General features: G+C 40.2%; 1 protein-coding gene across 1 annotated transcript; it reads right to left on the bottom strand.

The window, feature by feature from the left end:
- Positions 1 to 467: 467 nt before the first annotated feature.
- Positions 468 to 23,884, bottom strand: LOC139381657 (large ribosomal subunit protein bL27m-like). The gene is made up of 4 exons (XM_071125339.1): positions 23,824 to 23,884; positions 1,418 to 1,525; positions 1,202 to 1,272; positions 468 to 919 (listed from the first exon to the last, which is right to left on the bottom strand). Exons 1-4 carry the CDS (start codon positions 23,861 to 23,863, stop codon positions 713 to 715), a joined length of 426 nt encoding a protein of 141 aa, XP_070981440.1. The 5' UTR covers positions 23,864 to 23,884; the 3' UTR covers positions 468 to 712.

The raw sequence follows: 23,884 nt of genomic DNA, 5'->3' as shown, positions 1-23,884 counted from the left end.
AGGGGAAACCTCTGTGTTAAACCTTGAAACACCCTGTGGTTAGTTCAGGAACTATAGACCACACTCACACTTGATCAAGGGGTGGTTTCATGTTTTCCTTGTCAACCATAGGGTTTTCCCCACCAGATGATACAAAAATATTCCCAAAAATGAAATACTTTTGGATACACATGAAATTGTTCCATTGACTAAGCTTACAATGCACATAACAGATTGCTGATGTCATATATTTAAGCAATAAGGCACGAAGGGGTGTGGTATGTCTGGATACAGCCCTTAGCTGTGGTATATTGGCCATATACCACAAACTTGCGAGGTGCCTTAATGCTATTATAAACTGGTTACCAACATCATTAGAGCTGTAAGAATACCAATCAGCATTCAGGGCTCAAACCACCCAGTTCATAAAAAACTTTATTGGATGGAGTGACACGTCTTCTTACAGCACAATAAGTCAGGTTGATTAAACTTTCGACCATAGTCAAATTGTGTAGGATCAATGAAAATATGGCAACGGTCACCACAACAACACAGGAAGCTTTGAGGAATTCCCTCAGAACTTCCAGAATCCTCCTCACCACACAGCAGCTCAGTTCCACAACATTCACGACAAAGGAGTCCGCGGTTGAACAGAACCTTTCAATCCGCCAAGTCCATAGAAAAAGTAGGATTTGATCTTCCACAGAGTGGAATATGAATGAGTCAGCAGTCTTTAGAACATGCCAACCAGTTTGAATTTGCCCTCTTGTTTGTTGGGCACTATGTTGATAAAGGTCTTGTAGAGCACAGTTCCCGTGGGCAGCTTGGTGATGACCTTGAATGTCTCAGTGCTACGTGGGGCTGGAACATACACCTCCTTTGTGAACCTGACAATGCCATCCTCCAGGGCATAAAGGGTGTTGTTGGTTCCAATCCCCACCTGACAGAGATGGGGGATAGAGAGTAAGAGCGATTAGTTGACAATCAACCGGCGACTTGCAGACATTTGAAGGCTTCCAGGGGTGTATTCACTAGGAACCAAACGGAATCAAAAGAAACAAGGAGGGACCTACCTAAATTTGTCCAATAGAAACTTCCAAATAGTTTTCTGTTTGGAGTAAAATGTTTCTGTTGCAAAACATTTAGCTGCGGTGCTAAACTATTTGCTATGATGTGCATGTGATGAATACACCTCAGGATATTAACAGTGAAAGTGAGAAACCTTACGTGCTCCTGGTTGCCACCGCATGAGCCTCTGTGTTGCTAGGATGTTGCCAGCATGGACAAAGTTCGCTGAAGGTGGATGCCAACATAACAGAAGTGTTAGTTAGACTATGCAAACATGACATGTGTAAGATCAAAATACATAACATGCACCTCACAGAGATGTCAGAACTAAGCATAGCATACTGACAAATAAGAGCATTCACGTAGCTACCGTCTGTTTTCTTGAAGCCATATCTGCGACCCGGACTCTTTCCCCCGAGGTTCTTGCTGCTACCGCCTGCCTTCTTGGATGCAGAGGACTGGCAAGGGAGCAGAAGACCTGCAATTTTGTTGAGTTAACATTGTAGCAGTTGTAGCAAGGGGATACATTTGAAGCAGTCAATACAGTTGATAAATTACTGTCTGGCTTTTATGAAGGCAGTGGGCTGTTCAATACCATTTGTGATGCTCATGCTATGTTAGCAACTTCTTTCCAATGTAGGTAGCTAGTAGCCTGATACACCAGTCATAGTCCCGACTTGACCATGCTATCCAATCCCTGGACAACATTACTACATAGACGAAAACCTAAACGCCTCGTCTGTCACGAATGTTGAATAAAATTATATTTGAACTTACATTAGCAAATGTCCATAGTGTTTGTTCTTATGCATTCAACTGAAATGTGTCTTCTGCATTTAACCCAACCCCTGCATTTAACCCAACCCAACCCCGGGTCTACAACAAAGTCTTTAATAATAAGTTCCTTTAGAAAGGTTGTCTAAAGTTCCACCCTATTACGAACCAACCCCATAGACAATTGTTAGAGTAAGTTCAAATATAATTTTTAGCAACATTCGTGACAGACAAAGAACATTTAGGTTTTTGTCAACTATAAGTGTCCCTGCTGTTCAGGGATTGGATAGCATGGTTATGTTGGGAATAAATTAGCTCGAGACACCAAGGGGGCTTTTCAGCCTCTTGACCAGACCGGACACAGCAGAAGACCTGCAATTTTGCGAGCGTCGCAAAATACATTTCGAAATCCATTTTATTCAATTATTGCACCCACACTGCTCACGCGCGCGCGCCAACAAGTGTCTGCGTTGCCAAGGGCTAAAATAGAACTCCTTTCTATTTCTGACGCAGATCGCGCTGAAAGTCCTGCCTCTCCCATCTCCTTATTGGTTTATAGAAGCAGGTACCCACGTGCCATCTCCTCATTGGTTATACCCACGTGGTGATTGAAAGACTAAATGTTTTGCCGGTTGTTGTGGTAAAAGTGTAGATGCCAATCACCATATAAGTTCAAAGATGAAAAAGCCTGGAAAGAGGAGAGATGACTAGAAACGATTCGGTTGGCCGTTTTATGTGTGGATTAATTGTCGGAGTAAAGGACCGTGTGCATTTCAGGTAAAATAACAACTCAATGTTTATATCCCAGGACAAATTAGCTAGCAACAGCAAGCTAGCTAAATAGGACAAATTAGCTAGCAAGTGCAAGCTAACTAGCTAAATTGCCATACATGTTTAATGCTTTTCGACCTGTCCCCAAATTAATGTCATTGGTTCAGAGTTTCTTTTGATATTTTAACCTGCGTGCCGTGATCGCGTTTGGTGTAGGGGGACAAAATACATTTATGCACGATAGCGCACGCGCGCAGCCTGTTTGGGTTCCGTGTTAGGGTTCTCAGCTGAAAATATGGAGCACAGCTGAACACTATTGAAGCCATTGGACACAGTTTATCATAGCGCTTTATTACGGGTGATAAGTTCAGTACACATCATTGCATTTTGTATCATAAAGTAGACATGAGTTAGGTAAATCTGTTTTTAGTTTGTGGAATGATCTACCAAAAGTACAAGTTGGTGTTTCTAGGGCAATTCAGGCAGATGTTAGGGGGCCTTTTTACTGAAGAATGTGGTGGTTCCACATTCATATTTTGTTTTGCTTGTCGCGTTTTGTGTTTGTTTTTCATGTGTAGTGTAATTGATGTGTATATATATATAGAAGTGTATAGTGTAACTGATGTGTATATAGAAGTGTATAGTGTAATTGATGTGTATAGTGCAATTGATGTGTATATAGATGTGTATAGTGTAACTGATGTGTATAGTGTAATTGATGTGTATATACAGTTGAAGTTGGAAGTTTACATACACTGAGGTTGGAGTCATTAAAACTTGTTTTTCAACCACTCCACAAATGTCTTGTTAACTTCTTGATGCACCCATCCCTTTAGCGGGATCATTTCCGTCAACATCCGCTGAATTGCAGAGCGCCAAATTCAAATTAAATTACTAAAAATATTAAATGTTTATGAAATCACAAGTGCAATATAGCAAAACACAGTGTAGCTTGTTGTTAATCCACCTGGCGTGTCAAATTTCAAAAAAGCTTTTCGGCGAAAGCATACCAAGCGTTTATGTATGGACATCTCTCTCAGCAGACAAAACATTACAAACAGCTAGCAGCAAAGTAGATTGGTCACGAAAGTCAGAAAATAAATAAAATGAATCGCTTACCTTTGATGATCTTCAGATGTTTGCACTCACGAGACTCCCAGTTACACAATAAATGTTCCTTTTGTTCCATAAAGATTATTGTTATATCCAAAATACCTCCATTTGTTTGGCACATTATGTTCAGAAATCCACAGGCTCGAGCGGTCACGACGGGGCAGACAAAAATTCCAAATAGTATCCATATTTTTGACAGTTTTGGAAACTTTAGAGTGTTTTCTATCCTAATTATATGCATTTTCTAGATTCTGGGCCTGAGAAATAGGCAGTTTCATTTGGGTACGTTTTTCATGCAAACATCAAAATACTGCCCTCAACAAAATACTGCCCCCAACAAAATACTGCCCCCTCAAGAGGTTTAACAAACTATAGTTTTATTTAAACCTTTATTTAACTAGACAAGTCAGTTAAGAACAAATTCTTATTTTCAATGACGGCCTAGGAACAGTGGGCTAACTGCCTTGTTCAGGGGCAGAACGACAGATTTGTACCTTGTCAGCTCGGTTGATTCAATCTTGCAACCAGTTACAAGTCCAACGCTCTAACCACTAGGATACCTGCTGTTTTGGCAAGTTGGTTAGGATACTTTGTGCGTGACACAAGTCATTTTTCCAACAATTGTTTACAGACAGATTATTTCACTTATAATTCACTGTATCAGAATTCCAGTGGGTCAAAAGTTTACATACACTAAATTGACTGTCTTTAAACAGCTTGGAAAATTCCAGAAATGATGTCAGGGCTTTAGAAGCTTCTGATAGGCTAATTGACATAAGTCAATTGAAGGTGTACCTGTGGATGTATTTCAAGGCCTACCATCAAACTCAGTGCCTCTTTGCTTGATATCATGGGAAAATCAAAAGAAATCGGCAAAGACCTCAGAAAAAAATTGTAGCCCCCCACAAGTCTGGTTCATCCTTGGGAGCAATTTCCAAATGCCCGAAGGTACAACGTTTATCTGTACAAATAATAGTACGCAAGTATTAACACCATGGGACCACGCAGGCGCCACACCGCTCAGGAAGAAGACGTGTTCTGTCTCCAAGAGATGAACGTACTTTGGTGCGAAAAGTGCAATCCCAGAACAACAGCAAAGGACCTTGTGAAGATGCTGGAGGAAACAGGTACAAAAGTATCTATATCCACAGTAAAACGAGTCCTATATCGACATAACATATCAACCTGCTCCCCAAGATGGCATAACAGTCAGACGTCCTTTGTCCTCATCTTGTCGTGTCTCTCTCTCTCTCTCTATATATATATATATATATATATATATATATATATTTACATATTTTCTTCGCATATCTTTTTATATATTTTTTTCCAAAAATTTCAACTTCAAAACACTCACCTGCAACCCGCCTCACAAAAAAAAAAAAAAAAAAAGCATTATTCACTTCAAATCTGAAATCCACAATAGAAGCTAGCCAGTTTACTGGCTAACGTTAGTATTCAGCTAACCACGGTGGGTGGTCATCAGCTATCCTTTAGCTCGAAAAGCCATCGGCAGTTTTGTACAACGCGACTCAGACCAGAGCATACCGGACCTATTTTCTCTCCATATCCCCGGACTTCTACCGCAAGCTTTGGACATTTACACCTGGATCTTGCAGCTAGCTAGTTGCTATCCGAGTGACTATTGGCGTACCTCGGTCTCAGAGCAAACATCAATTATTCCGGAGCTGGCCAGCGGAAGAATTCCATCAGCCACTCTGCCTCTCCTTCCAGTTCTCTGCTGCCAATGACTGGAACGAACTACAAAAATCTCTGAAATTGGAAACACTAGCTTTAAGCACCAGCTGTCAGAGCAGCTCACAGATTACTGCACCTGTACATAGCCCATCGATAATTTAGCCCAAACAACTACCTCATCCACCTACTGTATTTATTTATTTTGCTCCTTTGCACCCCATTATTTCTATTTATACTTTGCAAATTCTTCAACTGCAAATCTACCATTCCAGTGTTTTACTTGCTATATTGTATTTACTTCGCCACCATGGCCTTTTTTTTGCCTTTACCTCCCTTATTTCACCTCATTTGCTCACATCGTATATAGACTTATTTTTCTACTGTATTATTGACTGTATGTTTGTTTTACTCCATGTGTAACTCTGTATTGTTGTACATGTCAAACTGCTTTGCTTTATCTTGAACAGGTCGCAATTATAAAGGAGAACTTGTTCTCAACTTGCCTACCTGGTTAAATAAAGGTCAAATAAAAACAAAATAAAATAACCTGAAAGGCCACTCAGCAAGGAAGAAGCCACTGCTCAAAAAACGCCATAAAAAAGCCACACTACGGTTTGCAACTGCACATGGGGACAAAGATCTTACTTTTTGGAGAAATGTCCTCTGGTCTGATGAAACAAAAATAGAACTGGTTTGGCCAAAATGACCATCATTATGTTTGGAGGAAAAGGGGGGGATGCTTGCAAGGCGAAGAACACCATCCCAACCGTGACGCACCGGGGTGGCAGTATGATGTTGTGGGGGTGCTTTGCTGCAGGAGGGACTGGTGCACTTCACAAAATAGATGGCATCATGAGGCAGGAAAATTATGTGGATATATTGAAGCAACATCTCAAGACAGGAATTTAAAGCTTGGTCTTAACTGGGTCTTCAAAATGGACAATGACCCCAAGCATACTTCCAAAGTTGTGGCAAAATGGCTTAAGGACAACAAAGTCACGGTATTGGAGTGGCCATCACAAAGCCCTGACCTCAATCCTATAAAATATTTGTGGGCAGAACTGAAAAAGTGTGTGCGAGCAAGAAGGCCTACAAATCTGACTCAGTTACACCAACTTATTGTGGAAGGCTACCCGAAACATTTGACCCAAGTTAAACAATTTAAAGGCAATGGTACCAAATACTACTTGAGTGTATGTAAACTTCTGACCCACTGGGAATGTGATTAAAGAAATAAAAGCTGAAATAAATCACTCTCTCTACTATTATTCTGACATTTCACATTCATAAAATGAAGTGCTGATTCTAACTGACATAAGACAGGGAATTTTTACTAGGATTAAATGTCAGGAATTGTGAAAAACTGTGTTTAAATGTAGTTGGATAAGGTGTATGTAAACTTCTGACTTCAACTGTAGATATGTATAGAATTGATGTGAATATAGGGCTCCCGAGTGGCGCAGGGGTCTAAGGCACTGCATCTCAGTGCTAGAGGCATCACTACAGACCCTGGTACGATTCCAGGCTGTATCACAAACGGCCGTTATTGGGAGTCCCATAGGGCGGCGCACAATTGGCCCACCATCGTTAGGGTTTGGCCGGGTTAGGCCGTCATTGTAAATAAGAATTTGTTCTTAACTGACTTGCCTTGTTAAATAAAGGCACAATAAAAATATATATATATATATATATATATATATATATATATATATATATAGATATGTAGTGTAATTGATGTATGTATAGATTTGTATTGTGTAATTTTTTTATTTCACCTTTATTTAACCAGGTAGGCAAGTTGAGAACAATTTCTCATTTACAACTGCGACCTGGCCAAGATAAAGCAAAGCAGTGCGACAAAAACAACACAGAGTTACACATAAACAAACTTAAAGTCAATAACACAATAGAAAAATCGATGTACAGTGTGTGCAAATGTAGAAGATTAGGGAGGTGAGGCAATAAATAAGCCATAGAGGCGAAATAATGACAATTTAGCAATTAAACACTGGAGTGATAGATGTGCAGATGATGATGTGCAAGTAGAGATTCTGGGGAGCAAAAGAGCAAGAAGATAAATAACAATATGGGGATGAGATAGTTGGGTGTGCTATTTACATATTGGCTGTCTACAGGTACAGTGATTGGTAAGCTGCTCTGACAGCTGATGCTTAAAGTTAGAGAGGGAGATATAAGTCTCCAACTTCAGTGATTTTGCAATTCGTTCCAGTCATTGGCAGCAGAGAACTGGAAGGAAAGGCGGCCAAAGGGAGCTTTGGGGATGACCAGTGAAATATACCTGCTGGAGCACGTGCTACGGGTGGGTGTTGCAATGGTGACCAGTGAGCTGAGATAAGGCGGGGCTTTACCTAGCAAAGACATAGATGACCTGGAGCCAGTGGGTTTGGGAACGATTATGTAGCAATTGCCAGCCAACGAGAGCATACAGGTCACAAAGGTGTGTAGAATATGGGGCTTTGGTGACAAAACGGGTGGCACTGTGATAGACATCTATATCCAGTTTGCTGAGTAGAGTGCTGGAGGCTATTTTGTAAATGACATGGCCAAAGTCAAGGATCGGTAGGATAGTCAGTTTTACGAGGGTATGTTTGGCAGCATGAGTGAAGGAGGCTTTGTTGCGAAATAGAAAGACGATTCTAGATTTAATTTTGGATTGGAGATGCTGCTTAATGTGAGTCTGAAAGGAGAGTTTACAGTCTAACCAGACACCTAGGTATTTGTGGTTGTCCACATATTCTAAGTCAGAACAGTTCAGAGTAGTGTTGCTTGTCGGGCAGGCAGGTGTGGGCAGAAATCGGTTGAAGAGCATGCATTTAGTTTTACTTGCATTCAAAAGCAGTTGGAGGCCACGGAACGAGTGTTGTATGGCATTGAAGCTCGTTTGGAAGTTCGTTAACAGTGTCCAAAGAAGGGCCAGAAGTATACAGAATGGTGTCATTTGCGTAGAGGTAGATCAGAGAATCACCAGCAGCAAGAGCGACATCATTGATATATACAGATAAAAGAGTCGGCCCGAGAATTGAACCCTATGGCACCCCCATAGAGACTGCCAGAGGTCCGGACAACAGGTTCTCCAATTTGACACACTGAACTCTATCTGATAAGTAGTTGGTGAACCAGGCGAGGCAGTCATTTAAGAAACCAAGGCTGCTGATAAGAATGCAGTGATTGACAGAGTCGAAAGCCTTGACCAGGTCAATGAAGACGGCTGCACAGTACTGTGTCTTATCGATGGCGGTTATGATATCATTTAGGACCTTGAGCGTGGCTGAGGTGTACTCATGACCAGGTCAGAAACCAGATTGCATAGCGGAGAAGGTACAGTGGGATTCTAAATGGTCGGTGATCTGTTTGTTAACTTGGCTTTCACATATTTTAGAAAAAGGCAGGGCAGGATGGATATAGGTCTATAACAGTTTGGGCCTAGAGTGTCTCCCCCTTTGAAGAGGGGGATCACCGCAGCAGCTTCCAATCTTTGGGGATTTCAGAAGATAAGAAAGAGAGGTTGAACAGGCTAGTAATAGGAGTTGCAACAGTTTCGGCAGATCATTTTAGAAAGAGAAGGTCCAGATGGTCTAGCCCAGCTGATTTGTAGGGATCCAGATTTTGCAGCTCTTTCAGAACATCAGCTGTCTAGATTTGGGTGAAGGAGAAGTGGGGGGGGGAGCAAGTTGCTGCAGGAGGAAATATGCTTATTGAAATTATCGATTATCGTAGATTTATCGGTGGTGACAGTGTTTCCTAGCCTCAGTGCAGTGGGCAGCTGGGAGGAGGTGCTCTTATTCTCCATGGACTTTACAGTGTCCCAAAACTGCTACAGGATGCAAATTTGAAAAAGGTAGCCTTAGCTTTCCTAACTGACTGTGTATATTGGTCCCTGACTACCCTGAAAGGTTGCCTATCGCGGGGGCTATTCGATGCTAGTGCAGTACGCCACAGGATGTTTTTGTGCTGGTCAAGGGCAGTCAAGTCTGGGGTGAACGAAGGGCTATTAAGGTTCTTAGTTCTACATTTTTTTGAATGGGGCATGTTTATTTAAGATGGTGAGGAAAGCACTTTTATAAAGCAACCAGGCATCCTCTACTGACAGGATGAGGTCAATATCCTTTCAGGATACCCGGGCCAGGTCGATTAGAAAGGCCTGCACGCTGAAGTGTTTTAGGGAGCGTTTGACAGTGATGGGGGGTGGTCTTTTGACCGCGGACCCATTACGGATGCAGGCAATGAGGCAGTGATCGCTGAGATCCTGGTTGAAGACAGCACAGTTGTATTTAGAAGCCAAGTTGGTCAGGATGATATCTAAGAGAGTGCCCATGGCTACGGTTTTAGGGTTGTACCTGGTAGGTTCCTTGATAATTTGTGTAAGATTGAGGGCATCTAGTTTAGATTGTAGGATGGCCGGGGTGTTAAGCATATCCCAGTTTAGGTCACCTAACAGTACGAACGCTGAAGATAGATGGGGGGCAATCAATTCACATATGGTGTCCAGGGCACAGCTGGGAGCTGAAGGGGGTCTATAACAAGTGGCAACGGTGAAAGACTTGTTTCTGGAAAGGTGGATTTTTAAAAGTAGAAGCTTGAATTGTTTGGGCACAGACCTGGATAGTATGACGGAACTCTGCAGGCTAACTCCGCCCCGTTACGCAGTTCTATATTGTCAGAAAATGTTGTAGTTGGGGAAGGAAATTTCAGGATTGTTGGTGAATTTAAGTGTATATAGATGTGTATAGTGTAATTGGTGTTTATAGATATGTATTGTGTAATTGATGTGTATATTGATGTGTATATAAACTCAGCAACAAACAAAAAACGTCCCTTTTTCAGGACCCTGTCTTTCAGAGATAATTCGTAAAAATCCAAATTACTTCACAGATCTTCTTTGTAAAGGGTTTAAACACTGTTTCCCATGCTTGTTCAATGAACCATAAGCAATTAATGAACATGCACCTGTGGAACGGTCGTTAAGACACTAACAGCTTACAGACAGTAGGCAATTAAGGTCACAGTTATGAAAACTTAGGACACTAAAGAGGCCTTTCTACTGACTCTGAAAAACACAAAAATAAATACCCAGGGTCCCTGCTCATCTGCGTGAACATGCCTTAGGCATGCTGCAAGGAGGCATGCTGCAAGGAGGCATGAGGACTGCAGATGTGGCCAGGGCAATAAATTGCAATGTCAGTACTGCGAGACGCCTAAGACAGCGCTACAGGGAGACAGGACGGACAGCTGATCGTCCTCGCAGTGGCAGACCACATGTAACAACACCTGCACAGGATCGGTACATCAGAACATCACACCTACGGGACAAGTACAGGATGGCAACAATAACTGTCCGAGGCTGGACTGAGGGCTTGTAGGCTGTTGTAAGGCAGGTCCTCACCAGACATCACCAGCAACAACGTTGCCTACGGGCACAAACCCACTGTTGCTGGACCAGACAGGACTGGCAAAAAGTGCTTTCCACTGATGAGTAGTGGTTTTGTCTCACCACAGGGTGATGGTCGGATTCAAGTTTATCGTCAAAGGAATGAGCGTTACACCGAGGCCTGTACTCTGGAGCGGGATCAATTTGGAGATGGAGGGTCCGTCAAAGTCTGGGTCCGTCAAAGTCACCTTGACTTTTTCCACATTGTAATGTTAGTGTTATTCTAAAATGTTTTTTTTTTTTTTTTAAATGATCCTCAATCTACACACAAGGCCCCATAATAACAAAGCAAAAACAGGTTTGTAGATTTTTTTGCAAATGCATTAAAGATAAAAAACAGAAATACCTTATTTACATAAGTATTCAGAACCTTTGCTATGAGACTCAAAATTGAGCTCAGGTGGATCCTGTTTCCATTGATCATCCTTGAGATGTTTCTACAACTTGATTGGAGTCCACCTGTGGTATAGTAAATTGATTGGACATGATTTGGAAAGGCACTGGAAAGGCATCTGTCTATATACATTAAGGTCCCACTGTTGACAGTGCATTTCAGAGCAAAAACCAAGCCATGAGGTCGAAGGAATTGTTCTTAGAACTCCGTAGACAGGATTGATAGGCACAGATCTGGGGAAAGGTACCAAAATATTTCTGCAGCATTGAAGGTCCCGAAGAACACAGTGGCCTCCATCATTCTTAAATGGAAGTTTGGATCCACCAAATGCTGGCCACCTGGCCAAACTGAGCAATCGGGGGAGAAGGGCCTTGGTCAGGGAGGTGACGATAACCTAATGGTCACTGAAAGAGCTCCAGAGTTCCTTTATGCAGATGGGAAAACCTTCCAGAAGGACAACCATCTCTGCAGCACTCCACCATTCAGGCCTTTATGGTAGAGTGACCAGACGGAAGCCACTCCTCATTAAAAGGCACATGACAGCCCACTTGGAGTTTGCCAAAAGGCACCAAAAGGCCTCTCAGACCATGAGAAAAAAGATAATCTGGTCTGATGAAACCAAGATTGAACTCCTTGGCCTTAATGCCAAACATCACATCTGGAGGAAACCTGGCACCATCCCTACGGTGAAGCATGGTGATGGTGGCAGCATCTTGTTGTGGGGATGTTTTTCAGCAGCAGGGACTGGGAGATTAGTCAGGATCAAGGGACAGATGAATGGAGCAAAGTACAGAGAGATCCTTGATGAAAACCTGATTCAGAGCGCTCAGGACCTCAGACTGGGGCAAAGGTTCCCCTTCCAACAGGACAACGACCCTAAGCACACAGCCAAGACAACGCAGGAGTGGCTCTGAATGTCCTTGAGTGACCCAGCCAGAGCCAGGACTTGAACTCGATCGAACATTTCTGGAGAGACCTGAAAATAGCTGTGCAGCAACGCTACCCATCCAACCTGACCGAACTTGAGAGGATCAGCAGAGATGAATGAAAGAAACTCCCCAAATACAGGTGTGCCATGCTTGAAGCGTCATACCTATGAAGACGCAAGGCTGTAATCGCTGCCAAAGGTGTTTCAACAATGTACTGAGTAAAGGGTCTGAATACATATTTAAATGTAATATTAGACTGTAACTAGGCCACTCAGGAATGTTTAACGTCATCTTGGTAAGAAACTCCAGTGTATATTTGGCTTTGTGCAGGCCCTAAATATATTGCTTTTCATCAAAGAGTCATCATTGAGGGGGGGGGGATGGTGTTATTTTAGTTTTCCAAACAATCGATTTAAATATCAGATTGCATGGTTGGCTATAAGTTACTTGCCCAGACTGCAAATGAAACCACCCATGATTGAAATTCTGTGTGCTTTCCTGTGATCTTGGCCGGCCCAGTAATACTCTCCTTCAGGCCAGTAGTTTTCACTTGGTATGCCACTGGCAAATTTACTAAATGTACCTGTATAAATTGCTTTAACAATGTAAACCCTGATACACTTTCATCTTTGTTTGACAAGTTCTTCTGAAAGGTCATTAAAATGACCTTTCAAATGATATATAATATAACCAAATCTGAAAGCACCAGATACAACTATTATTTAAAAAATAACCCATATTCTGCCATTGACATTAGAATGTTTGAAGCTTTGCCATAGAATTCCATGTAGTGGGGTAGCTATGTTTTTGGATTGTAACTTTGGTGATAGAGGCGCCGCATTTCACAGACACACAGCTAGAACAGGGTTTAAAAAATATTTGTAGATACAGGGCCATCACAGGATTCACGTATCAACCCCATAGAAACCTTTCCCCAATATGGCCGCCAAACAACTGTTATGGATCAATTGCGCATGACCATACCTGTATGAAATATAATTGTAGCATGCCCAATAATATCTTAACATTTTCATAGTGATGTAGAATACACAACCAAATGAGCCAGGTGTGCCATATTGTAAAGATGGTAAATTATTCACAGAATTGTGGAAAGAATGTTCCCAAAAAGCTGTCCGAATCACTCATTTTAGAATGTTTAAATCCTTAATTGCAATACTTCATCTTCTGTTAAGGGAATTTTTATCAATGATGACCCAGTCGGCAGCAGGTCAGTAGCCTTTATTCTCGAATTTGGGAGGGATTATTTAGGATATTTATTGATTAAAATGTTATAAAGGAGTTGGATTTAATCAATAATAGGTGCTTGAATATTCTGAACAAATAAAATGTGTTTCTACCTTGGGTTTTAACCAAAATCGATAGGAAGGAAACAGGTCTGAAATTGACCTGTGGTAAGGTGCACTACCATAAATAAACTAGAGCTTAATAAATCCTGGTTTTGCACGCCAGAAGGTTATTAAGGAAGGGATATAGTACGCATTGGAGAATTAGGACGCTTGTTCCGTACAAATAGGATAACCATTAATTCAAAAGACATACCTAAGTAAAGTTTGAACCTGAGTAATCTATCTGTATATGGGAGGTAGTCTGACTATCAAGAAGTAGCAGATAATATATATAACAGGTGAGGATAAATTAGGCGTGGTGAGAAGGCAGGGTAATTCTAGGCGTACAGAATAATTGAACCTGTACGATGCTGAAAAAAATGTATATCCAAAAAAGGAGATGTTAACTTAGTCTAGAGTAGTGAGATATGAGACATTAACGTTGAAAGTCCCAAAAAGAATATCCTATGGGTGAAATGTGATGTCCGATCAAAAGTCTTCTATGGACGCGGTTCACAGGAGAGGTTAACTTAGTCTAGAGTAGTGAGATATGAGACATTAATGTTGAAAGTCCCAAAAAGAATATCCTATGAGTGAAATGTGATGTCTGATCAAAAGTCTTCTATGGACGCGGTTCACAGGAAGGAAAATACATACTGATTATTTTTAAAGAGACACACACATAGTCAGACAGAAAAGCACTAAAAGTAATTAAGTAACGGCAAATTGTTAATTCGTAGAAAGACACGCACATAGAATTTAAAATTTAAATATAGTAAGGCATAGATAAGTGATTAAATACCATAGCTACTAGTAACGGTAAGGATTAAGGATGGGTGGAAATGCCTCAAAAGAAGCCCCGGAACTAACGGGAGACGAGCGTTATATGGAACAGAGAGACAAGAGAAACATTGATTTCGGGCTAAGATGGAGAAAGAAATACGATTTTGATGGCCGCCTAAATGTAGAAAAGCTGGAATCCCTTATAAAACAGATACATAAGGAATGTGGAAATAATGTGAAAAATCCGAATTTACAGGGGTTATACACAGCCGGAGTTTGGCTTTCGGAAGCAAAAAAGAGAATTGGACGCGCAGGAAAAAAGGTTAAATCTGACAAGACTCGAGAGGCGCTGCCCTCCGCTCCCGCAGATGAAAAAGTTAACCAATTAGGTGGAGGTGAGGGTAACAAACTATATCTTCCTCGATTATACCAACAATACAGAGATAATCCAGTCGACGAAATAGTGGTTATAAGAATACGGCTGCAGGAGCTACCTGTGAAATTACCACCCATGTATGTGGATCCCGCTGAAGCCGAGGGAGGTATAATGGAGTTAGAGAAGGGAATAAAGTCGAGAAAAGTGGATAATGTGAGTAAAAAGAAAAATAGAAGATGTTTTAATTGTAACAAAATTGGACATTTCGCCCGGGAGTGTAACACTCCCTGCAAACGTCGTCAACAAGGTTGTAATTTAACTGTGGGGAAAGTCAGAGGCGAAAATCGTGTAAAAAAAAGGAAGAGTCAGATATAAAGGGAGCGAGATTAATGAGAATCCTAACTGAGGGAAAACTTTGGGTGTTTAAATTGGTGCTATTTGCCGGAGTAACAAATACAGATAACTGTAAAATGGGTCTATTTGCGGAGAATTTCAGTCAGTCCCATTGCGTTGGTAGTATAGTGGTGAGCGCAGCAGTCCTACCAACGGCAATCCACGGTTCGGTTCCCAGCCGAGGCGGTTAACTAAAACTGATATTAGAGTGTAATTCACCTATTTGCATGTTTTGCCGGAAAAATACGGTCGCCAGTGTTTGTCTAAATATAACTGAACGTTTATTATGTGTTTTAGATTGAATAAAAAAATAATAAAAAAGAAGGCGTTCAAAATAATGGCGAGACAATTGAGGTAATACGCTATTTTGCCCAAAATGATCTGGTGGAATAATGTATTAAGAGGGGAGTCGTATTTAAATAAATGTATCATAGAAGAGAAAGGCACCTAAAGTTAAATGTAGGGAATAACGGAGAGATACGATACAATTTCGTGCTATCCGGACGTTATAGCTATTTATGAATCGACTGACATATGATAAATTTAGCACAAAACATGGTACGTTCAGATGTTAGGGTATAGTAAGTTGAGAAGTTGGGTTGGTTTTACTTTGATGATTATAATTTAAAACTGAACGCAATCTGAATAGGGAATATATATTTTACAGAGGCAGGCAGATTTGTGGTGCCGTTTCACATTGAACAACATCGTTCCTCAAATTTAAACAGAGAAAAGGGGTTGTGGCATTTAGAGGGAAAATGCGTGCATTATAGCTTAGAGTTACTTTTCAAAAGCGGCTATAAGTTCCAAATACATATCTTTTAAAAAGGAGAAGTATCGTAAAGATAGTCTGAAAAGATGCTACAGCTTGCAACGGAAGTGCTAGGCACTCAATGGGCTATATGGTGCAACGCTTTGGACTATAAAATAGGTAAGAATAGTTTAATCGTGAAAAGTTGTGATTGTTTTCCTAAGTATTGATTTTTGGTTAGGTAACGCCAGTGAATTCGAACAAAAAGTAACGTATTCTAAACATGATCTGTTTTCCGTTTTGATTGCGGGGAAAAAATAAAATGTTTTATCTTAAAGGGACAGTGCACGGTTATCACAGTGGTTTGAGTGTATGGCAGTGTATAAAATATTTTGGTACGACAATTTGAAGATAGACTGAATGAGTTACATGAAACATCGAGAGATTTAAAACAAACGATGTGAAGGGATTATCAGAATTATTGGGTTTCGTTGTAGTAGTAAAAGTTTGGGTTAAGGGGATTTCCCTCTTCCCAGTGACAAGGTATTTTAAAGGAGTACACTCACATATGCTAGTATGAGTTTTAATTAGACAAGTGAATAACGTATTGGGAATAGAGTCGTATTTAAAATACTAAGTCAAAGACGAGACAGTTACTAGATCAAAATGAATTCAAAATAATAACAAAGAGACAATTACGATTTATACCCATCGAAATGTTTTATAAAATTAGCGAATTTAGAGATATTGGTTGGGGTGATAAATGATAATTCAAGATTTGAACAGATGTGATAAATTAGGTTTGGTTTATCGAACAACAATTATTTACAATTCATTGAAAGTCGCTACGAATTGGGCTGAGGTTAGGGTATTTAATGTTGAAAAGCAACCTCTATAGAAAAACATAACTGCATATGTTTCGGGAAGTTAGCTAGGTTGAATTTGGTTATTCAAGCTTTTCCCGATACGTAGACATCCGTAACAGGGTGGTTTTTTTCTTTCTTGAGGAAGGCAGAGAGGGTAAGGAGTGGAAGAAACGGGGTGAGAAGCTGTACAGAGAATGGACAGAAGGCGGGGCCATTGCGTCTCCCACTGGTCTGCTTGCTGGGGTGAATGAAGATTTGTGTGTGTATGGTGTAAATTGAAGCTTACTGGCGTAAATGAAGATTTGTGAGACTCAAATCGTGTGCATGAAATACGCTTGATATTCAGTCAGGGACTAATATCGGTATGAATGAGGTCGGGGACCAAGCGAGTGTGGTACATTAGGTATTTCAGTTGGAGCTGGTACCGGTGAGAATGTTGAAAAAGTCGCAGGCTTGCTGACGAGATGTTTGCACAGAGTTATATCATAGAATATTGAGGGGGTGTGCATGACTGTTGGAAAAAGTGTTAAACTCTATTAACGTAAAATTCTGTGTGTAGATTTATATTATGAGGTTTGAACTATACTAATATGGTAGAATTACATAATCAACATCTGAACATACTTACGTTAAACATGAATTGAGCCACAGAGATAGATAAGATATACACTAGGTACGGGGCGACGGGTGTGGTCGATGTAAGACGGGGAGTGGTGTTCTAACCAAGTGCTGAGAAATAAGGCAGATTTATTTTATTTTAATTAATTTACACAAGTACTTCCCGGTTATTGATTTTGGTTTGATTGTTCAGATAACACCATTGAAATTAAACAGGAGGTTAAGGTATACTAACATTAGAATCTGTTTTCATTATGGGGAACAATGAAAGGCCCGCAGAGACAGTATACGTTTATCACAGTTGTGTGTGGTTCTAATGGCTGGGTATTTAAGAAGTATTTTGGGGAGACAATTTGGAGGAACACGAATAAAACATGAAACATCGAGACAAATTATTTGAGTTTGAGGGGATTATCATAATTATTAGGTTTTGTTTTTGTAGTAAACGTTTGGGTTAAGGGGATTTCCATGTTCCCAGAGACAAGATATCTTAAAGGGGTACACTCATATATGGATTATTTAGGAGTTTTAATTTTATGGGTTTTAATTACACAGGTGATTATTTTTATTTTAAGGATAAAGGGTTCTTTAATATGTCTAAAATGGTATGGAAACATGACTAAAAAAAATAAGGGGGGTGGTATGACCTTTTGACCTTATCGTGGCTATCTTTTGGGGTCTGATCAGCCCCGGGGGAGAGCCATTTGTATAATGAATTGTGGTCAGTTGGGTTACTCATTTTAAGGTAAATTAGTTATAATGGAGTGTTAGTTTTGGGCTTAGAATTGTTGTTTGAATCACTGAAGCTGATTTACAATATTAGCTGGGAAGTTTTTGAATTGGCTATTATGGATTTGATATTACAACAGAAAATATTTATATTTATCATTGAGAATAAATAGGGGTGATAAATTACTGTAGATAAGGTATTCCATGTTATTGTCAGATAGAATACTGAGGATTCTTGAAGTAAAGAGCTTGTAAAGTGTCGGAAGGATTTCGATATGGTTAGCATTTGTTCAGGCTCTGGTTAACCATTAGGAGGTCTTTTAAATATTATTACATTTGACAGGAATATAGGACATCTGTGGTGATTTAGGATTATTGTAAGGACTAAGATAGATTGATTAAGGAAATGTAAGGACTTTAGAGATGGCCACTTATAGACATGTTTTTTCTAAAATCAATGATTTTAGATAGTCAAACAGTGAGACGCTTAGTGGCATTTTGAGAAATAGCAGAGAAAGGAATTACTGTTGAAATCGGTAAATATATATATTTAGGAACATATATAAATAGCACAGATACTTCTTAAACTAGATAAGCCACTGGACAGAGAATTGATACATGATTGGGATGAATGGATGCCCAAGAGAGAATTGGACATGCATGATAATGTCTGAAAATTAGGATAATTTACTAATCCTACCTAAGTCATTATTTAGGGTATATAAGGTTGATACCTGGGCAGAGCCAGGTATCAAAAGGGGGGTGGGTAAGTTAGTGGCCTATTGGATAAGAAACTTATAATAAAAAATAAATAAAAACATTTTTTAGCTATCAGATAAAGCATATGAGAAACTTTTTGTTAACCAAGCCTGTAGGTCCAGGATTTTATGCATTACAGATGAACTACAGGTGAAGTCACTCAATCCAGTCCCAGAGGCTTGTTGGGGGGACCATACCAAGGACTCCTGGTGATAGCTAGCTGAAAGAGCTACCCGGATTCATATCGCACGGCGGGAGGGTAAGACACACTGACACTGTCGAACAATAAACAGTGTTCGAGAGGAGAACTGGAATTAACAGAATTCCGGGGGCCATCTCTCGAATGAAAACCCTCCCTGTCTTTTCATCCCTGTTGTTGTTCATAGAAGTGAAGATGTGTCTGGCTCTTGCTAAGTGATGTGTTCTCGGGGAGAGGGTGAGGCTTCACATGGAAACTGTTCGTCTGAGCTGTTTTATCGTGGGTGACATATTCCTGATACAGCACGTCCTACTTAAGTATGCGGAGAGTGGTAATTTGACCCATGGTTTAGACGATGAGGATTTTGTTCCAAAATAAGCATAAGAGATCCCTAGATCTAGGTAGACAGGAAGTTAGAGTAGAGGTTGGAAAGGATCTCTCAATGGAGTTTTATGTAGATCAAAATGGAGTCTCTAACTACATGGCAGTCTAGGACTCTGAGCCATTATGGCATATATCGGTGCAGGTTCCCATATTGATCGTGGACACAGGTCATAGCTCATTTGGAGAGAGAGGGCTATATGAATCCAATCACCCAGTATGGAAGAAGGTAGAGTATAGTGAAGGTGAGAGTTTTTGATTGTAATCAGGAGAGAGGGATGTATTGCATAAAGATACGCCTAACCCTTTAAACTGAAAATGAAGGAGGATCTAGGGTTGTGGTATGGATATGACCAGGTCTTGGTCGACACCCTAGTACGGTTCTGGGTAGAGGAGTTTAGGCCGGTATGGTAAAGCTGTTCACGAAAGCAGGAATGCCAGATAGTGCAAATCAATACAACTGTCATTATTTAAATCCCCAGGTTCCTCCCTTTACAGTGACCGGAGGAGATTATTACCGTTTGGCCCGGTACAGTACTCTTGGGAAATGATATCAGGGCGAGGTTTTACCGACAGATTGGACAGGATTATGCTCCATTGTGCCTTTCACACTCATTCAACACCAAGGCATGAAGTATAGCCAAATGGGAGAAAAGAGCTATTCCATCCGGGTCTCTATTGGCTAAGTATATATACATTGATAACATTGGGGTTCCAGGGGGGGTGCCAGATGAGTCAAAGCAAGAAATCAGATCCTAGCAGGATTAGAGTTAAGCATTTCCGGGGGGTCTACTCTCAATAAGAACGTGGACTGGATTAATTATATTTATGATAATCAACAGCGCTTTAACAAGTATACCAGAGATGCTATTAAAGGTTTTGCAGAACAGACTGAAGCAATCAGCTGGATGGCTTGGCAGAATAGAATTGCATTAGATATGTTAATGGCTGATATGTTAATGGCTCCGGATGGATCAGTGACCAAAGCCTTAGCTGGTTTGACCACCCTGGCTCACGAGTTGGCAGAAAACTCTGGGGTGGATACTTCTCTGAATAATTGGTTTGATATTATGTTTGGAAAAATGTTATGATCACTGTGTTATGGGCTATATTCACCTGTGTGACTGTTTTAGTTTTAGGGGGCTGTTGTCTAATTCCCTGTGTATGAGGACTTATTTCCAGGACTCTGGAGAAATCTATGACAATAGATGGTGCAGTATGGGCCAATTCCAGGTTCTGACCCGTGGAGGACTGAATGCATGTCTACAGAACATGTGGACGAATCTGGATATTTTATTTGTGGGGAATTTATATTTGATGAGACCATTTTTGATGATTAGGGAGGCTAGGTTGTATCCCATCTCAATATTAGACTGTTTTTTTAATGAAGATTGTAACGAAAATCCTGATAAGAAGAGTTATGATTCTGATGTAGGCCTGAGAAACAGTTATGGCGAATACAAGTGTTGGGTTATGTTTAGGTGATGTTTTGATGACAAGAAATATCTCTAATAAAAATAGAAATGGGCTTTTCAATATTACAATATAACTACAATGTGTGTTTGAATGTATAATATTTAATCAAAGGGTGGATATGTTGAGGGAATTTTTATCAATGATGACTAATTATGTATACATTTCAATCAGGACTGACTAGTCCAAATGCTATTATGTACTGTACATATATGAATTTTCTCTCTTGCTCCCATTCCCAATTGTATATAATATAGTCAGGAGTTTAGAACAGTGCCTTGGTACAAATGAATGAACTATCTCCAGATGGCAGGGACGGACTATCTCCAGACTGTCTAGAATGCTATCTACTCTGACGGACCTTGGCTTCAGGCGAGGAGGGAAGGCTCGAGAACTATAGGGCCTCTCTACTAGTGTCATGAAGAGATAGAACATTTAGAAAACGCTGACGTCATTTTCAGTTTATAACCTGTGGAAAAATGTGTATGTACCCAGTACTCTCTTGAATTAAACGCTGTTACCTGACTTTTAAGACCGGGGCTCTGTCCATTCTTATAAATTAAGGGTCTTACAAACCCTTCGAATGCATTGACAGAGTATTACATTCTGATTGGGAAATAATACAGAGGAATTTAGAATTCCTTCAACATCTTCAAACATGTAAAATAGATTTATACATGTAAATAGTCATGTGGTCTGATTCAAATTATAAACAATGTTATCCTTTAACTGTTTTCATTATGAGGACTTTAAACCTTTCCTGTACATTCCATTCCATTGTAGTAAAATCCAATGTTGGGCCTGTTGTGGACAATTATATACATTTTAGTACTCTAGTAACAGACCAATCTGCTATAACCCCATAATAAAAATACATCTGAATTAAAACGAACTATGTGTAATGGTTTGCTGCTCTCAACATCAAGATATTTGGTTAAAACGTATTGGCAATCTTATGGAATTTTACAAGTTCCTGGTCCTCTGTTTTATGAAAACGGTTCATTGGACAATATTGCATATTTTAAATCAGCTCACATCCATGACTATTCACTTGTACATATGCATTTTAGACATTTGAAGATTAAATATTTAAATGATTGATAATGACATCTTCAGAAATCAGCAATTCAGACAGCTTTTTGGGCACATTACCACAATTGTGTGAATCATTTATAATCTTTATATCTCGTACACCTGGATCATTTGGTTGTGTATTCTACATCACTATGACCATTTTAAGGCAAAATTGATTTTGTCCAACATTCTGCACATTCTCAATCATGATACATTTGATCTCAATACTGTTCTGTTCCGAAAACGATATTATTTTTTTGAACAGAGTGGACAAAGTTTTGTTGACTTTACCCTTTGTTAATTTTTTTTTTAAATGCATTGTTTAAGAGTGCAAATGCAAATTGAGTTATTGCGCACTTCACAGGGTAGGTGTTCCCTAACGGAAATATACAAATGTTGGCTAGAACACGCCAATAGGCTCTCGCTAGCTTGTGCTTGGCTCTGCCCACCTCTTTGCTTGTTCTGCCTACTATGACTCATTTGTTCCCATTGGAAGCGACAGGCTGTGGTCTTAGTTTTATGCAACGGGTGGGTCTAATCCTGAATGCTGATTGGTTAAAACTGCATTCCAGGCGGTGTCAATTCCACAAGTTGCCACCGCTAAATCTATTATGTTAAAAGGCCCATTTACTCTGTTCCATTTGACTGCGCAATCCACTGTCTCATCAGCCCAGCCAGGTAATTTATAAACTTGATCTCCACTATAAAAAGCATCTAGACATTATCTCACATATATTTTAGACTAACATTTTGTTTTCAACAGGGAGATTTGAATAAACCTCACTGTCCATCTCCGACATTTGCATTGTTTCAATATTCAAATTTGATCTCCTGCTGTGACATAGTAATGAACTTGTCAGGATGAGACAGACAGGCAGTTGAAATCATGAATCAGCTGGCATCATTTTTATGGATATATATATTTTTTTTAAATGAAAATGAAAAGTAGCTCATTTGCAGTCTTTCCAGGTTCCGATTGAAGTGATTGTGTTACTGTTGCTGTGTCGTTGGCTAGCTCCTCTGAATAACAGTGACCTGACGAGTGAGCACATTTTCTATGACAACGCAAGTGCGGCTACTTTGCCGTTATTCTGGCTGCACTTTTTGACTTGACTATGTTAGCCGTATTTGGCTAGCTAGCAAGCAAGGGATAAGAAAGTTGCCAGCCTGGATGACAATGGAACATTTAGAATGAACGACTGGGCCGCAACATTACAAACAAAACAAAAAGACTGAACAACTGGGTCGTGTCTCTAGCAACCCTAGATTTGTGTGGGGACTATATCTTGCAGAAGGATTAAATAGTATGAGTAAATTAGTCAAAATAAAGTTTAATGAAAATATGTCAATCATTATTTTAATATGTTGGTAACTCATGGTATAAAAGTGATAATGCCTTCGAAGACAGCGTTTGGAGAATATATTGGCACGGTTTGCAGGCCAACAACGAACAAAACCAGTGGGCACCCGAGTCGCGCAGTGGTCTAAGACACTGCAATGCCTAGTTCGAATCCAGGCTGCATCACATCTGCAGGTAGCCAGCCTAGCGTTTGGCCAGTAACCGAAAGGTTGCTAGATGACTATGGTAGATGACTATGGTAAAAATCTGTTCTGCCTCTGAACCTGAAAAAGGCAGTTAACCCACTGTTCCTTGGAAGTCATTGTAAATAAGAATTTGTTCTTAACTGACTTGCCTAGTTAAATTTAAAAAATATATCCACTTAAATATACAATTTTCGGCTATGGAGGCACGAGAGAGTGGCTAAAGCCATGCCAGCTAGCTTCAAAAACACGTTAATCAGCTGGGTAACTACAATACATGAGCGTCATTGACGTATACTAGTGTGTTTCATAGAGAGGTTTGAATTAACGCAAATAAATTGTAATGTGTATATTTTACCTGATCTGGACTTGAGCATCAAGGACGCGAGCGCCGCCATGTTGGATCACGTGACGTCAAC

The sequence above is a fragment of the Oncorhynchus clarkii genome, chromosome 23 (assembly GCF_045791955.1).
Source record: "Oncorhynchus clarkii lewisi isolate Uvic-CL-2024 chromosome 23, UVic_Ocla_1.0, whole genome shotgun sequence".
NCBI lineage: Eukaryota > Metazoa > Chordata > Actinopteri > Salmoniformes > Salmonidae > Oncorhynchus > Oncorhynchus clarkii.
Note: the sequence above shows the minus strand (reverse complement) of the source record. Positions and strands in the feature narration are given on the sequence as shown.

What these genes read in the sequence shown, in the direction of transcription:
- LOC139381657 (XM_071125339.1), bottom strand. Translation starts at nt 23,863, where the DNA reads ATGGCGGCGCTCGCGTCCTTGATGCTCAAGTCCAGATCAG. An exon ending in GATGCTCAAGTCCAGATCAG is followed by an intron (nt 1,526 to 23,823) that starts GTAAAATATACA and finishes ACAAAATTGCAG; the next exon opens with GTCTTCTGCTCCCTTGCCAG. An exon ending in GGCAACCAGGAGCACGTAAG is followed by an intron (nt 920 to 1,201) that starts GTTTCTCACTTT and finishes CATCTCTGTCAG; the next exon opens with GTGGGGATTGGAACCAACAA.